Source organism: Canis lupus, chromosome 14 (assembly GCF_048164855.1).
Source record: "Canis lupus baileyi chromosome 14, mCanLup2.hap1, whole genome shotgun sequence".
NCBI lineage: Eukaryota > Metazoa > Chordata > Mammalia > Carnivora > Canidae > Canis > Canis lupus.
The window spans coordinates 5,632,570-5,649,054 of NC_132851.1; the positions used below are offsets into that span (position 1 = coordinate 5,632,570).

Genomic DNA, 16,485 nt, shown 5'->3' on the forward strand with positions numbered 1-16,485 from the left:
CACCTGATGCAAGGAGGGACTTTTAAGGCAGAGGAGCATCATTCTGCAGCCCCAAGCTCTCAGTCTAGTTGAGGAAACAGGATCAGGCCTCCTGGGGCTGGAGGGTTATCCTTAAAGCAGTGATACATCGTGGCATAAAAGCTACCTGACTTTGCTACTTATAGAACCAAATAGGAATGATTCATTCTTAAGGCTTGTGATTTTAAAAGGCTAATGATGACAACAAAGGATGTTAAACTTTTACGAATAATGAAGGTGAACTGAATTTCACTTACTGCTAATGTTGTAGGAAGAGTAAAACTATCTTATTTGTTAAGGAAACATAAAAATATTTCCTTGCCAACTAACATGCTAGGTACTTATAAGTTTATGGTAAAAATTGGAATGACCAATCTGCAAGAGAGAACTGAAACCTATACAGCGACAAAATTGTTAAAGGTGACAGAGCAAGAAGCCAATAGCTCAGCCTTTGGGGAACTATTGACCTTAAGGTCACTCTAAGCCAATGGCAATGTCCCAGGCAAACAGTTGGAATTTTAATGCTAAAAAGAAGCTTTGAGATAATAGCTTCAATTATTGAGTGCTTATTAGGTGCTGGGTGCTATTTTAAGTGTTCTGCATATTTATACAATGACATAAGAAGTCCACACTGCTGTTCTTCTCAGTTGCACATTTAACTTGCCAAAGGCATCCAGCCAGTAAATAATAGAGCCAGGATTTGAACCCAGTAGTTTGGCCCTAAAGCCTGTGCTCTTCCACAACTCACCATAGCAAAGTCTTACAATTTGAGGTACTTCCTGTGGGTTGCAAATAAGTTAACTGAGTCAAAATAGATTTAGTATTCATAGGCTGGAGTATCAATTTAATGATGCCTTAGCTCTTAAGAAACCTCCTCCCCACATCAGAATTGTGAAAATATACTGCTCTGACCATAGATATCTCTATCTCCCCGCTCAGACTGAGGTGGATGGGAGATTCAGGTATCCAAGGCCAAAGGGACTGGTGTGATCCATTCTGGTACAACAGACAAGAGCTAGTACCTTCCCCTTCACCCTTAGATCTTCCCAGAATGGGCCAGAGGGTATGTGTTATCTGTCTGCCATTTCTGACCCTCCCTTCACCAACACCCATCCCCCAAACGGATGGATAAACAAATAACAAAATCCCGGTGACTTTGACTAGCCCAGGGCTCCTGATACTTCATAAAAATGTGTAGCTTTGTCAGTTGCTTCATAAGTGCTCAGCACCTGTCTAAGGAAAGAACTTTTTCCTCCTTTAGTTGGTAGCAAAGTACCAAAGTGCAGGGCTTCCCTTACAGTAATATCCCCTAGGCTTTCATTTCTGGACAGCCAGCTGGAGGTGAAATTCCCCAAGGGAGTTTGCCCTTCTAAAGGACCAGTGCTGAGCAGTTATTTATTCTGTGTGTCCAGAGGCCTCCCTCCAGTCCAAGCTCATCTGGAAGCAGAATCATTCTTCTTTAAAATCTACCTCTAACTCCCACAGGGAAGAAGCAGCCTCTGAGCTGAGAAACCAGCGGCTCAAGGGCTCCACCATGAGGAAGTCCAGAAATGAGACCTCTGGCAAAACACTGCCATGATCTTCCAGAGCAGGAAGATCTACCACCACCTGCAAAAAGTCAAAGGTGTAGATGAGGAACAGGAGGTCAATGGAGCAGACAGGTCAGTTTTATAGCAAGAAAGGAGATTTGGTACCATGTGCCCCCCCCCATCCCACCCAGTCACTTCTGCTTCCCTTGACCTCAGGGAAGACTGGGGGCCACAGCAGCCTCCTTTGGCTTTTCCCAGATCCATGCAGGATAGGTGGGGGCTGGCAACTCTGAGCTCCACCTTGGTAGCAGCTGGCAAGATCCTTTTTTTAAGATTTTATTTATTTATTCATGAGAGACACAGAGAGAGAGGCAGAGACACAGGCAGAGAGAGAAGCAGGCTCCTCGCAGGGAGCCTGATGTGGGACTCGATCCTAGGACCCCAGGATCATTCCCTGGGCCAAAGGCAGACGCTCAACCGCTGAGCCACCCAGGCATCCCAGCTGGCAAGATCCTGAAGCTATTCTTCCCTCGTAGAGAATGAGGTGGACTTAGCTTTGCTAAATTCCCATCAGCCCTGCCCACCAAATCCCACACTGATTGTACCAGGGCTGCCTGCCAGCTGCCAGTAGAATGCGGTGGTGTCTGACCTTTGCCTCTATGGGCTTCTCTCTCCTAGAGCCTGGGGAGCACCTGCAGCTGCAGACTCTCACCTCAGGCCAAACAGCCCTCTGTGGTGGTTTGGGATCCATGACCCCTGGGACCCGGGACTCCACTCATCAGAGCGGCAGTGATGTCTTGATCAGGAGGTTCTAGGGAAAGCATGAACTTTGGTATCAAGCATAACTGGGACAGAAGTCTGGCTTTATCTGTATCACTATAAGCAAGAGAGCCAGGTGTGCCTCTATTATCTGGTGCACCTGGTCCCCAGAGTCCACCCCAGGAGCAAACTTGGGGCTCTCAGCTCTTTGACTAATACACACCTGAATACCCAGGTTCTTTCCAATCACTTTTTGGATCCAGGAGTCAATTTTTGTTTTACCTAGGGTCCTTTCACTTGCAAATCAGGACACTTAAACTGTTTCAGGCCCAAAGTAGGCATTTATTACTTTGATAATGTAAAGTTGCACAGAATAGGGATAATGAACAGTTCACAGTTGAGGGGGATAGAACTAGGGTATTTTCTCGAGCTTGGTCATTAGAATAATGACATTCCTTTAGTTCCATCTAGAAACAACTTAGGTAAGGACCTGGCCCCACCTGGATCACATGACTAACCCCGGGCCCAGATAGTGTGTTAGTGCTGGCACACTAGAGAACCACATGGTGAGAGTGGGAGCAGCAGCTTCCACAAAGAAGTGGCTCTTATTCACAGAAGAAGGGATGGCAAAGCAGATAATATCCTTGATCACTCTTTGATTGCAATGACTCCACAGAACAGAAATCATGCATAGACATTGGTATATTGAATTCTAGTGCCAGCTTCTTAGGTTCCAGATTTAGGAGTCCTCTAATTGTCAGATTTTTCTGCTGGGTGAGAATATATCTTGTGGGGCCACAGAGAAAAAAACAGATGATAAAAGCACCTTCTTGGGGAGTGAGGTTGTAGCAGAAGGTGGAGACAGTGTAGAAAAGCCAGTGATGGAGAATGGAGAACAAGTTTACCAGGAAATGTACTAAAATTATAGACAGTGCAGAGGTAGGTTCTATAAACTAAATGCTATAACCAAAATTCATGTTGAAACCAATTCCCAGGGTAATGATGTATGAAGCTGCGGCCTGTGTGAGGTGATTGGATTATGAATGGGATTAGTGCCCTTATAAGATTTTATTCATTTAAGAGAGAGAGTGTACAAGTGGGGGAGAGAGGCAGAGGGAGAAACAGACTCCCTCCCCACTGAGCATGGAGCCTGATGATGACACACGGGGCTCGATCCCAGGACCCTGAGATCATGACCTAAGCCAAAGTCAGACACTTAACCAATTGAGCCACCCAGAAGCCCTGGGATAAGTACCTTTATAAAAGAGACCTCAGAGAGCTCTCTCACCCTTCCTCTATCTGAGGACATGGTGGGTGGACAGTGGTCTACGAATCAGGAAGCAAGAATCACCAGACACTAATTCTGGTGCACCTATATCATGGACTTCCCAGCCTCCGGAATGGTGAGAAATAAATGCCTTGTTTCAGCCACCCAAGCTATGGTAGTTTTTAATAGCTGCCCCAATGGACTAAGTAAGTCACCATGGATTTATAGTAAATGGATCCAATTAGTCTTATATGCTTTTTTTCTCTAGCAGCATTTGGTTGCTAGAGGGCAAATATGGAAAAAACTGTCATGTTTGTACCAAGATGGGGAAATTTCCTTAATTTTTCTATGTATGATAGAAATGCAGATGAGGACAGAGTTCAGAGTACTGGTAAAGAATGTTAGAACTAGTCATATGATGGACTGTGGAGTCTCAGCTGGATGTAAAGAAACATGGAGAAAGTCTCATGGATTTGGGTGAAGGTAGATGAGGGAGAGGACTGGGGATCCCATTTATGTCAAAGAACAGTGTGGGGGGAGGGAGAGAAAATTGAACAAAGTAATACCAATATGTATTTATCTGTATATACAAATAGAAAATATATAGATTCTTTGATTAGGGTAGCCCCTGCACTTATAAAGAAATACTCTCAAAAAGGACACACACACACACAATGATGTAGCTATGATATAGTTTACTTCAACACAATAAACAAAAAAAGACAGCTATTTCTTTGGGGAAAAAAAAAAAAAAACAACACCCAATTCTAAATAGGCAGGTTTGGCTTGATTGACCATAATGTGTTTTAGCAAAAAGACTTGGTACACTACATCTAATAAAGCTTCTCTATATACATACATATCAAGTAACTTTGCTAACTTACCATATATTTGAAAAAATCAAAACATATTCATAAAAGAGTCAAATGTAAAACAAAACAAAAGAGTCAAATGCATAAGTTAACAATCTTGTGAAGTACAAAAAAAAATCACTCTTTATCCTTCCATTTTCACCTATATTTTTCTTAACAGAATTAAGCCCCATATTTGAAGGCTTAAATCCTTTCTTCCCAAGGCCCTAGGAATACCAAGTTTTCCTTCAAACTTGTAATTGTCTAAAAAGGAGGTTATTTAAATGGTAGGGGAAACAAAGATATACATATTTCACTTCTGTGCCATTCATACAGATTCTGCTGAGGAAGAGTTCCTGAGTTGGCTGCCGATTCACTCAATTTAGCTGAAAAACAATATTGATTATAGTACTAAACTGGCTTTCATGCATCCCATAAGCAGATTTCTTTACCACTGAAAATCAATTAGTGACATTTAGCTCTTAGGTTAATCTGTACAAATGCAATTTGGGAACTCCATGACACTGATGTTAGCATATTTAAATATAAAACGTAAATTTCTGAATATTAAGTATGCATTTTAAATATGCAAATTGCTTTCTCAATACAATTGACCCTTGAACAACATGGGTTTGACCTGCACAGATCCACTTATGTGAGGATTTGTTTCAATAGAGGACAGTACGGTAAATGTATTTCCTCTTTCTTATGATTTTAATAACATTTTTTCTCCAGCTTCCTTTACTGTAAAATACAGTACATAATATACGTAACACACAAAATATGTGTTAATCAACTGTGTTATTGGTAAGGCTTCTGGTCAACAGTAGGCTATTTGTAGTTAAGTTTTGGGGGAGTCAAAAGCTATATGTAAATTTCAACTGTGCAGGGTGGTTGGTGCCCCTAACTCGTGCACTGTTCAAGGCTCAACTCTAATCACTTTTCTATGAATAAAAAATAAAATGGCAAAAGAAACAGAAAAATTTGATGTTCCAAAACAAGACAACTGAGACATGACTCAAGTAAGCTTATATGTAAAAAAAAATTGTTTATTATCATACATAATTGAACAAAACAGCCTTGTCTGAAAGCACTGGATCAAACTATCTTCCCAAGTCTTTCCAAGTCATGATTCTACATATTACAATGAAATATTTTTAATAAGTGCAATCTGTCATGAACTACAAGTTTTTATAGTATTCCTAAATAATGAACTTAACTTTAACTACTATAGCAATGATTTAAATACATGTGCTGTTAAAAAAGAAGTTACAAACATACTCTGAATTTTTTTATCTATAATATTAAAAAGAGATTCCACAACCGCTTCATTCCTTAAGAACTAAGAAGCAAAATACTGAACATAATAAATAAATATGCAACCTGGAGTCCTAGAAAAGGATATAGAACACCAAATATAATAACCCAGTGTATTAAAAATCCAGTATCAGTATTAAAACTTCTTCATCTCAATACAGTTACATTTATTGCTACTATAAATAAGCTGTATATTAAGGCACCTGTCATTACCTATGAAAAAGATCTGGATTCAAAGGAAATATGCACTGAAAACTTTTTTCTTTCTTTCATTCTGGTATCATTACAGATATTATCAATTTAAATTGATAATTAAATTACAGATATTATCAATATTAAATGTTCAGTTTTTGTATAGAAGTAGACACATCTTTAGAACATACTACCTGAATATAGTTAAAATACTTTATATAACACCTTAAAGTACCTAATACTTGAGTGAGGAAATAGGCAAAATCACATCAAGAAAGATGATAATCTCTAAGAAAAAAGAATTCTACTGTCATAGATATGTACTCCTGTCTACTGCAATGATATGAGCAGATCTTGGCCAAGTCATTTAACTTCTCTCAGTCTCACTCTCTCCCATCAGTAAAATGTCAATACTAGCTGCTCTGTCAAGTTCCTAAAGCTGTTGTGGGATCTTCTGAGTGGATGTAAAAACAGCTGGCCAAATGTGCAGCACTGAACAAGCTGAACAAATAATCGGCATTGTGATGGGCTGAGATATATCAGGTTTCTGGCATCCTCCCTAACAAAGTTATGACCTGCTCCTTTTGCACCCACTTGAGAACTCCCAGTTTTTGTTAATTAGATCATTGCTGAATGAATGGAGCAAAAATTTATGCAAAGTGAAAATCTCTAAATTCTAGGTTGCAGAATTTTATAAGATAGCTTGCTGTTAAGTGGGGAAACCACACTTTGGTAGTTTGTGCTACCTCTGGACTCTTCCTAATGATAAAGATGGGCTCCCAGCCTTTCCTCAGTCTCCTCTGCAGAGACCTTTGTCTCCCTCACCATCTGCTATTGTACATGAGGCATAGTCCATTATTAGGACTGTTAAACCTTGTAGCAGCATAAAAGAGTTTTAAGAATATTAAAGCAGCACCACAAAGGTCAGTCTTGGGTACATTACTCAGCTTGGCACAAATATGAATGGTTCTGTAATCCCCACCGGGTCTCCTTAACTTAGTCTGCAACTCCTTCCTCTCAGTACAAATGGTTCTAGGCCAGCTTTTTCCAAACTATGTTCTGAGCAATACCAGTTAGGTGAGATGTTAACTGGTGAAAAACAGATTTGTATTAAGTCTGGGATATGCAGGGGGAAATAAGCTTATGTATTGCATAATTTCTCTTTGATGTACTGACTATACATTCTAAAGAGAAAGGGAAGATAAACATTTCCCAGATTCTTCTGACCACAAAATCCCCCCCTTTTTTTTCCCTCTCACAAAATATCTAGAGGGGCTAACAACTCTTCAAATACTCTTTGGGAAATGCTATCCTAGCTAATTCACCTGGGCTTTAAATATTTCAGGGCTACATCTGGCAATAGTGATGATTTTGATTTCTAAAGGAGGAGAATCATTTTGCTTACAAGGTCAACTACCAGGATGGCCTCCTGAATTCCACTTCATAAGTATCCTCCCCAAAGCAACTAAGAACTAAATTTCCTTTACTACATGCTGAGGAATTTAAAGAAATTATTCTCAAGTTAATGAGAATTATAATCTTTTAAATGAAATCTTTATATTCTCCCTCAAACATTAAAAATACAAAGATCTAATTCTAGATCTAAGGACCTAGAATCGCAATTACTTTGAGGACAGCGGGGCATTTTATCACATCACCATAATTAACACTATTAATAAGTAGTAGTAGTAGGGGTGGTGGTGGTGGTAATATTGGTAATTTTGTGGCTTAATCTTCATATCCATGTGATAAATTTAGGACCTACTATTATACTCATTTTAAAGATACTTACACTGAGATTTAGAAATTTGACTGACTTGCCAAGAATCACACAAGTAGTAAGGGCAGAATGTCCAACTTATAACTGACCCCTCATATCATGCTCTTAACTGCTACATAATATCATCTTATATTTTAGTGATGAAACAAAAAACTTAGAGTGTATTTATATAAATCCAACATGATTGAAATTTGGTTTTAGATTTCCTCTTGAGTAAACTTTTATTCCCTAAGGAGGTGCTTTACGTGTTTTTTTGTTTTTTAAGCAAAGAAAAACACAGTTATTTACCAGTGATAGGTTTATATACACAAAGGGTTTTAAAAATCTGCATCCAAGGTGAAGACATTATCTGTAGTTTCTGCCATAACCGCAAAGCGTTGATACTCTGCAACTCGTTTCTCAAAGAAATTAGTTTTCCCTTCTAAAGAAATGTTTTCCATAAAATCAAAGGGATTTTCTGCCTGGAAAACCTAAAAAGAAAAGAAATGTCATTTGACATTCTGAAGAAGCCAAATTAAACCCACAAGAAAAACAGATAACTAACAAGCTCAGGTCTCCTAACACCTGTCTAGTCACCTATAGGATCCATTATTCCAGAAGGTCCTAGAGGCACTCAGGGCTGATAAATTCTAAGACAACTGAGATCATCTACTAACCTCCTTAAGAAATTATACTAGCATCTCTGGTATTCTAAGAAGTAGAAAGAAAACATATATTATTGCAGGAAGTGAAAGATTTAACACCAAACTAAAATATTTTTGCAGCTTGAGAGATCCAATACATCATAGATACTGCAGACCTTTTCACAGGTATAACCAATAGATGGATACATACTATCCACAGATGTTTCCAAACAAAATGTGGAACATATGTTGACAAGAAGCTTTTTTATTGCTTCTGAATACAAGAAGCAGACATGGTGATAAAGCTTGATGGAAAATCATGAAATATTTCAATGATCCATGAGGAGCAATAAAATAGGATTTTTGAATTTAGGAGTATTCCAGTAGGGATTATTAACACCACAGACAAGAATATATTAAAATAACCCAAATTAGAAATGAGCAAAGGGTCTGAATAGACAAATACATATTTCTCTAACAAGGCATACAAAGGTCAAGAAGCACATGAAAAAATGCTCAAAATCATTACTCAATAATGAGATGCAAATCAAGACCACAACGAGATACTATTTCAAACTCACTAGAATGGCTATAATAAAAAAGACCACAAGTGTTGGTGAAAATGTGAGGAAACTAAAACCCTCATACACTGCTGAATGTAAAATGGTGCAGTTGCTTTGAAAAACCACCTGGCATTTTCTCTAATAATTAACAATAGTTACTATATGACCCAGCAATTTCACTTGTAGTTATATTTCCAAAAGAAATGAAAACATCTGTCCACGCAAAAACTTATAAGTGAATGTTCATATTAGCATTATTCAAAAGAACCAAAAAGTGGAAACTACTGAAAATGCCCATCAAATGATAAATGGATAAATAAAATTTGGTACGGTCAAGCAATAGAATATTATTCAACTATAAAAAGGAATAAAGTACTGATAAATATTATTCAGCTATAAAAAGGAATAAAGAACTGCTACAACATGAATGAACCCTGAAAACTTCCACTATGGAAAGAATCCAGCCACAAAAATCCATACATTGTATGATTCCATTTATATGAAATGGGATATATAGAATAAGCAAATCTAAAGAGACAGAAATTAGATTAGTGGTGCCTAGTGCTGAGGTGGGGGTGGGAGAAAGAAAGGAAAGTGATTGCTAATAGGTACAGAGTTTCTTTGTGGGGTGCTAAAAATATTCTAAAACAGATCATTGTGATTGTACAACTCTGTGAATATACTAAAAACTACTGAATTGTACGTTTGTTGATAGGTAAATTGCATGTTCTAACTTATGCCTAAATAAAGCTTAATATATTAATAAAATACATAGTAAACATACATACATATGTAAATACACATATTACATAGTAAAATACATATATATACACACACTCATATATATAATGTTTCAACAAAAGATTATATGCTGTGTGTGGTTGAGTCATAGAATTCAGTGACATTGCCTGTCAGAGTGGAAATTTGAACTAGAAGGATATAGTGGAAAAAGCACTGAACCAATCATCTTTTTTTTTTTAAAAAAAATTGATCTATTTATTCATGAGAGACACAGAGAGAGAAGCAGAGACACAGGCAGAGGGAGAAGCAGGCTCCCTGCACGGAGCCCGATGTGGGACTTGATCCCAGAACCCCAGGATCTCACCCTGAGATGAGGCAGATGCTCAACCACTGAGCCACCCAGGCACCCTTGAACCAATCATTATAGCTTCACTGGATTTTAAAACCAGAGACCTTCCAAAAAATCGGATTTAAATCATCCATGGCATGAGCAAGGTAACTAAGACCAGATTAAATTAAGTGCATGTATTTTTCACATAACTTGTATAATCCTAAAATTTGTATGGAACCACAAAAGGCCCCAAATAGCTAAAGCAATCTTGAGAAAGAAAAGCAAAGCTAGAAGTATCACAATCTCAGAATTCAAGATATACTAGAAAGCTATAGTAATCAAAACAATATGGTACTAGTACGAAAAAACAAACACATTAATTCATAGTACAGGAATGAGAGATAAGAAATAAACCCACGTTTATATGCTCAGTCTAAGACAAAAGAGGCAAGACTACACCATGAGGAAAGGATAGTCTTTCAATTAATGGTGCTGGGAAAATTGGACAGCTGCATGCAAAAGAATGAAACTAAACTACTTTCCTTCACCATACACAAAAATAAACTCAAAATGGATGAAAGACCTAAATGTGAAACCATAAAACTCCCTTAAAAAAAAAAAAAAGCAGTAATGTCTTAGAAATTGGCCTTTAGCAACATATATATGTCTCCTTAGGCAAGGGAAACAAAAGCAAAAATAAACTATCATGACTACAGCAGAGGAGACCATCAACAAAGCAAAAAGGCAACCTACAGAATGAGAGAAAATATTTGCAAATATTTTATATATGTGATAATCCAGTAAGAAGTTAGTATACAAAATATGTGAAGAATGTACACAAGTCAATAACAAAACAATGTATCACCTGGTTGAAAAAATGGGCTGAAGGGGAAAAAATGGGCAGAGAAGCTAAATAGACACTTTTCCAAAGAAGATATCAGATGACCAACCAACACATGAAAAAATGTTCAACATCACTAATTATCAAGGAAATGCAGAACAAAACCACAATGAGATATCATCTCACACATGTCAGAATATCTAGTACTAAAAAGACAAGAAATAACAAGCTCTGGTGAGGATGTGGAGAAAAAAAGAACCCTCATGCACTGTTGCTGGAAAATGTAAGTTGGTGTGGCCACTGTGGAAAACCATATGGAAGTTCCTCAAAAACTTAAAAACAGAAATACCATATAATCCCATAATTCTACTACTGAGTATTTATCCAAAGAAAACAAAAACAGAAATTTGAAAAGATACATGCACCCTTATGTTCTTTGCAGCATTATATACAGCAGCAATAGATGTGTGAATTGATCTCAAGCATTCATCAATAGATGAACAGATAAAGATATAATATGTATGTACACACACACACACACACACACACACACACACTGAAATACTACTCAGCATAAAAAAGAATGAGATCTTGCAATTTATGACAACATGGATGGACCTAGAGAGAATCATCATAAGTGGAATAAGTCAGAGAAAGACAAATACCATATGATTTCACCTCTATGTGGAATTTTAAAAAATAAAACATATGAACAAACAAACAAACAAAAAACAGAAATAGGCTCATAAACACAGAGAACAAATCGGTGATGGCCAGAGGGGAGGAGGTTGAGGATGGGCCAAATATATGAAGGGAATTACAGGTACAAACTTATAGTTATAAAATAAATCAGTCCTTGAGATGAAAAATACAGCATAGGAAATATAATCAATAACATTGTAATAACGTTGTATGGTGACAGGGTGGTGACTACACTTATCATGGTGAACACTGAATAATGTATAGAATTGTCAAGTCAGTTGCACACCTGAAACTAGTATCACATTGTATGCCAACTACATTTCAATAATACCAAAAAATAAAGTGGCTTATTTTTGACACATGGAAATACTCAAATATTTGTTGACTAATCCCAAACTAAAAAAGAAGTAGAAAACATCATTAATGTGGCTCCTACTTAGAATTCTGTATAAATGACAACCATTTGCTAATTTAAGTAATCTCTTATTTTATCAAAAACTATCCTTATAAGAACCATTCTTTTTCTAGCTCCTTGAGTTCAAAGTGTAGTTTATGTCTGTTAAACTGTCTTGTTTCTTAAACTATACATTCAAGGGCTAGATTTTCCTTTGAGAACCTAGCTGGCTGCATTCCACAAGTTTTGATATATATAATAATCTTATTGTTATTTAGTTCATATTCTATTACTTTATATTTTCACTCTAGTCTCATTTTAAGATAGCTTCTCAATTCCTAAGTAGACAGAACTTTTGGCAATCTTTCATCATTAATTTCTAATTTTACTGCATTAAAATCTAAAGGGTCTGTATAATTTCTGCTTTTTGGAATTTATTGATATGTCGAAGGCTTGTGGAACAATGATGTTTCATACTATGTTTATATTTTCTTCTATAGGCAGGATGTTTTATAGATCTACAGTGAACAAGTTCCCAAAGGGAAAACTATACTGAGGAGTCCACAGTTTTTCAATAAGCAGGAGAACATGGATGTACCAGTGTGAGAATATGGTGGTAGGTTAAAGGACAGTGAGTTCCCTTTAAGGTTCAACTGAGCAAATTAATTTTCCTGTAACAAACATATTAGTATAACAAACACAATTTTAAAAAATATACAGTTCATAAATTTAAGAGATCATAGTAATACAGTTGTAATCTTGATTTATCCATTATCAGTAAACAGAGGATTTTATAACCAAAATAATAAAATATAGTTCATCTTACAAAAAACCTTTGCCATATCTGACTTTTTCATGATAGTATTTCTGTGGTCACCAGAATATAAATGCATTACTGAGAAAGGAAATGATTACTCCAGCATCATGAATTTCATAAGGCTTCTTATTAAGTACAATTTAAACTTACATTTCCATGCTAAGAAGTTAAAACCTATAATTTCTAATTACCATCATATACACAGTACACAGTAATGTTCTATGAATGTTCCACTTACGGTGAATACAACATGACCACTTAGTGTGCATTTACTGTATGTCTGATACTATTTGAAGTGCTTTAAGTACACCAATTCATCAATAATCCTTTGTGATAAGTAGTATTATTATCATCTCCCTTTCATGGATGAGGAAATGGGGATAAGAGGTTAAGAAACTTGCTCATCTTGTTAGAAAGTAGCAGAACCAGGATTCAAACTCAGGTAGACTGGCTGCAGCCTACATCTGTTATGTGAGAAACACATCTCTTTATGAAACTCAGGTATATTATCTCTGAGAAACAAAATTAAAAATAAAAGACAACTGAGTTTAAAGGGTCAAATTATGACAGTTAATGTCTTCATAATAACTATTCATATTTAGAAGTATTAATGTTCAGGGGTGCCTGGATGGCTCAGTTGGTTGTGTCTGACTCTTGGCTTCAGGCTCAGGTTGTGATCTCAGGGTTGTGAGGTTGAGCCCTGAGTGAGACTCTGTGCTCAGTGTGGAGTCAACTTAAGATTTTTACTCCCTGTCTGTCCCTCCCCACCAGTTCTCTCTCTCTCTCTCTAAAATAAATAAATAAATATTTTAAAAATTTAAATAAAAGTATTAATTCAGATGGATTAATCTCATTAAACAAATAAAAGATAAACAGGCCTTAAAAAAATAACTAATGCTGGGAGCCTGGGTGGTTCAGTCAGTTAAGCAGTTGACTCTTAATTTCAGCTCAGGTCACGATCTCAGGATCCTGAGATCAAGCTCTATGGTAGGCTCCACGCTCAGCAGGGAGTCTGCTTGAGGATTCTCTCTTCCTTTCCCTTGGTCTTTCCCCCTGCTCATGCTCATTCTCTCTCTTTTCCCCTCTAAAATAACTCTTTAAAAAATATTAACATAAAAGTCATAACACAGACCCATGGGGATTTATGAGGGTAAACATATATATACATATCAAATTCAATTTACTCAAAGATAATCCTACTAAATGCCTATAATTATTATGAGTAATTTATTGAGCTTATTAATTCTAAGATTTATCAGCCTCCTACTTCTGTTACGAATTTCAAGTTTCAAAGGATTTCACAAAACCAATTTGTTCATGCAAACCAAGGCTGTCACAGACATTTTTTTAAAAATATTTTATTTATTTATATTTCAGGGAGAGAGAAAGCATACACAAACTGGTGGGAGGGGCAAAGGGAGAGGGAGGAAGCCCCATGACATTGGGTTCAATACCAGGATCCCAGGATCATGACCTGAGCTGAAGGCAGACACTTAACCAACTGAGCCACCCAGGTATCCCTGTCACAGACATTTCATTTTATTTTTTTAAATATTTTTATTTATTTATTCATAGAAACACAGAGAGAGAGAGAGAGAGAGGCAGAGACACAGGCAGAGGAAGAAGCAGGCTCCATGCAGAGAGGCTGACATGGGACTCCATCCAGGGTCTCCAGGATCACGCCCTGGGCTGCAGAGCGATAAACTGCTGCGTCACCGGGGCTGCCCTGTCACAGACATTTTAAAAGTAGACTGGTATGCTACAAATGCTTTCAATGAAATATAATACTTTAGTAGCTTTGCTTGCTATAATGTTTTAGCTAGCAGTAATACATTTTTAAACACCTTACCTTGGAGAATCCAAGTTCCACAAGTAATCTGTCAGCTACAAACTCAATATACTGTTTCATCAAAACACAATTCATTCCAATGAGGCCAACTGGCAAGGCTTCCGTTAAAAACTCCTGAGATATGAACAAAAACAAAATAAAGTACAGGGACAGAACAGAAATGCATATTTTCCAAATAAAAACAGGGTTTTAGTTTTTTAGTCTTCTAAGTCCCTGAGAAAAGTATACTAGGATAAATTCTTTCTACATGGCAATGTCCATTTGTTTAAAAATGTTTGGGGGTATTACTATTCACAGTATTTCACATTCTCAAGTTGCCAAAGTAAGTTGAAACTAACAAATTACTGGTATTTTATACAATGGCATTATAGGACCTTAATTCATAGGCTTTCTCCATAGAAAAAAGGGGATACTTTGTTCTGAAATATCTGGAAAAAGATTCACCAAAGATGAACATGATTATGGAAGGGAAAGAGTGAAACACAATTAACAAAGAAAATGAAAAAATAAAAGTGAATCAGAGGGTTGGGAGATAAACTGAACTCCAACTATATTGAAAGACAGTGGTAAAGTGTTAAGAGGGGAAAAATAAAAACATTAACTATCTGGATTTAGTTCTCAAAATGATTAAAATACCAAAATGCATTTTATGCATTTTCTCCTTCCCAACATGAAAACCATGGCTATCAAACTATATAGTATTTTTTTTAAAAAAAGAGTTTAGATTTTTACATTCTATAAATTGTTTTACTATTCACTAATTCATTGATTTACTAATTCTATAAACATTTAATGCATGCTTCAAGCTAGGTATCTTGCTCGGTTTTGAAAATACAAAACAAACAAGAAACCGTCACTGCTCTTCAGTAGCTGAAAATCTAAAAGCAAGGAAGCAAACTAACATAATTATTTGCTGTGGCCGTAGAATGTGTCAGATCAATGAGACAGAAAAAAATCCTGAAATAGATTTTTGTATATATAAAACTCTTAACATTTACTTACAAACAAAACTGACATAATAATTGCAATGCATCATCTGTTGGTACTGTCAGATTGACTATATAAAATTGCTGATACGTGCTTTGACCTACAAGTGGCAATTTCCTATGAGTCAACCCAATACACTAATGGCATAAACATACGAGAAAAAGAGATGTGCTAATCATATATGCTTCCCTGCTTACCTGCTCAATTTCAACAGCATTAACAATGATCTCCCTGACCCTTTCTTCTGAAGGTTTATTTACTAAGTATTGAAACATCAGGCAAGCAAAGTCACAGTGAAGCCCCTAAAACAGAAGAAAAATACCATTGTTGAAGAATGTTTAATCACCTATTTTCACACCTGTCATGTGTCAGGCATCATATAAAGAAGGCTCTAGGAATGCAACACAGAATTTCTGGAAGATAGAGGAGGGATTCATAGTACCAGGAACTACTTCCTTTCAAATCTCATTAAAATGCCAATTATAATAACCTATCATGAAAATGTTTCAGTGCCAGTAAATCTTAATTCGTCAGTGTGAAAGATGAATTAATTAACAAGAAGAATAACAACTACAAATCTGCAACCAAAATCATTTTGGAAAGGAAAACAAAGAAAGAGCTGAAATGAAAATTCATTCATTTCTTATGTCTAAAAAAACTAAGTGACTGAAAACGATGTGTTTAAAGAAAAGGTGAAACTGATTCAGAGATTTCAAAAAGACAACATGTTTATTAAATAAGAATGACTCAAGATAAAAATAAATTCAGTGCAATGAAAATGAAAAGAATGAAGAACGCCATTGGAAGCTGTACAAAACAGAAATGACACTGCTGATAACCAAAGAAGAAAATAAACTTGTGACCTACCTGTAGAACAGAATGGTTACACAAATGCAAGAAATGGGTTAGAGCTTTACATAATTA

General features: G+C 36.5%; 1 protein-coding gene across 6 annotated transcripts in view; it reads right to left on the minus strand.

Annotated features, from left to right (window-relative positions):
* RRM2B (ribonucleotide reductase regulatory TP53 inducible subunit M2B) overlaps nt 1–16,485 on the minus strand; it is a 63,911-nt gene that overhangs the window by 16,516 nt on the left and 30,910 nt on the right. For 2 of the 6 annotated variants that reach the window (XM_072774097.1, XM_072774093.1), the window contains exons 7-9: nt 15,759–15,863; nt 14,575–14,688; nt 9,885–14,451 (exon numbers count right to left, since the gene is read on the minus strand). In XM_072774097.1, coding sequence (XP_072630198.1) covers nt 14,287–14,451; nt 14,575–14,688; nt 15,759–15,863 — 384 coding nt within the window. In that variant the 3' untranslated portion in view covers nt 9,885–14,286. Of the gene's footprint in view, nt 1–4,251; nt 4,811–5,452; nt 8,184–9,884; nt 14,452–14,574; nt 14,689–15,758; nt 15,864–16,485 lie in introns of those variants that run through there. The other 4 variants (XR_012006577.1, XM_072774096.1, XM_072774095.1 and 1 more) reach the window with 3 other exon arrangements.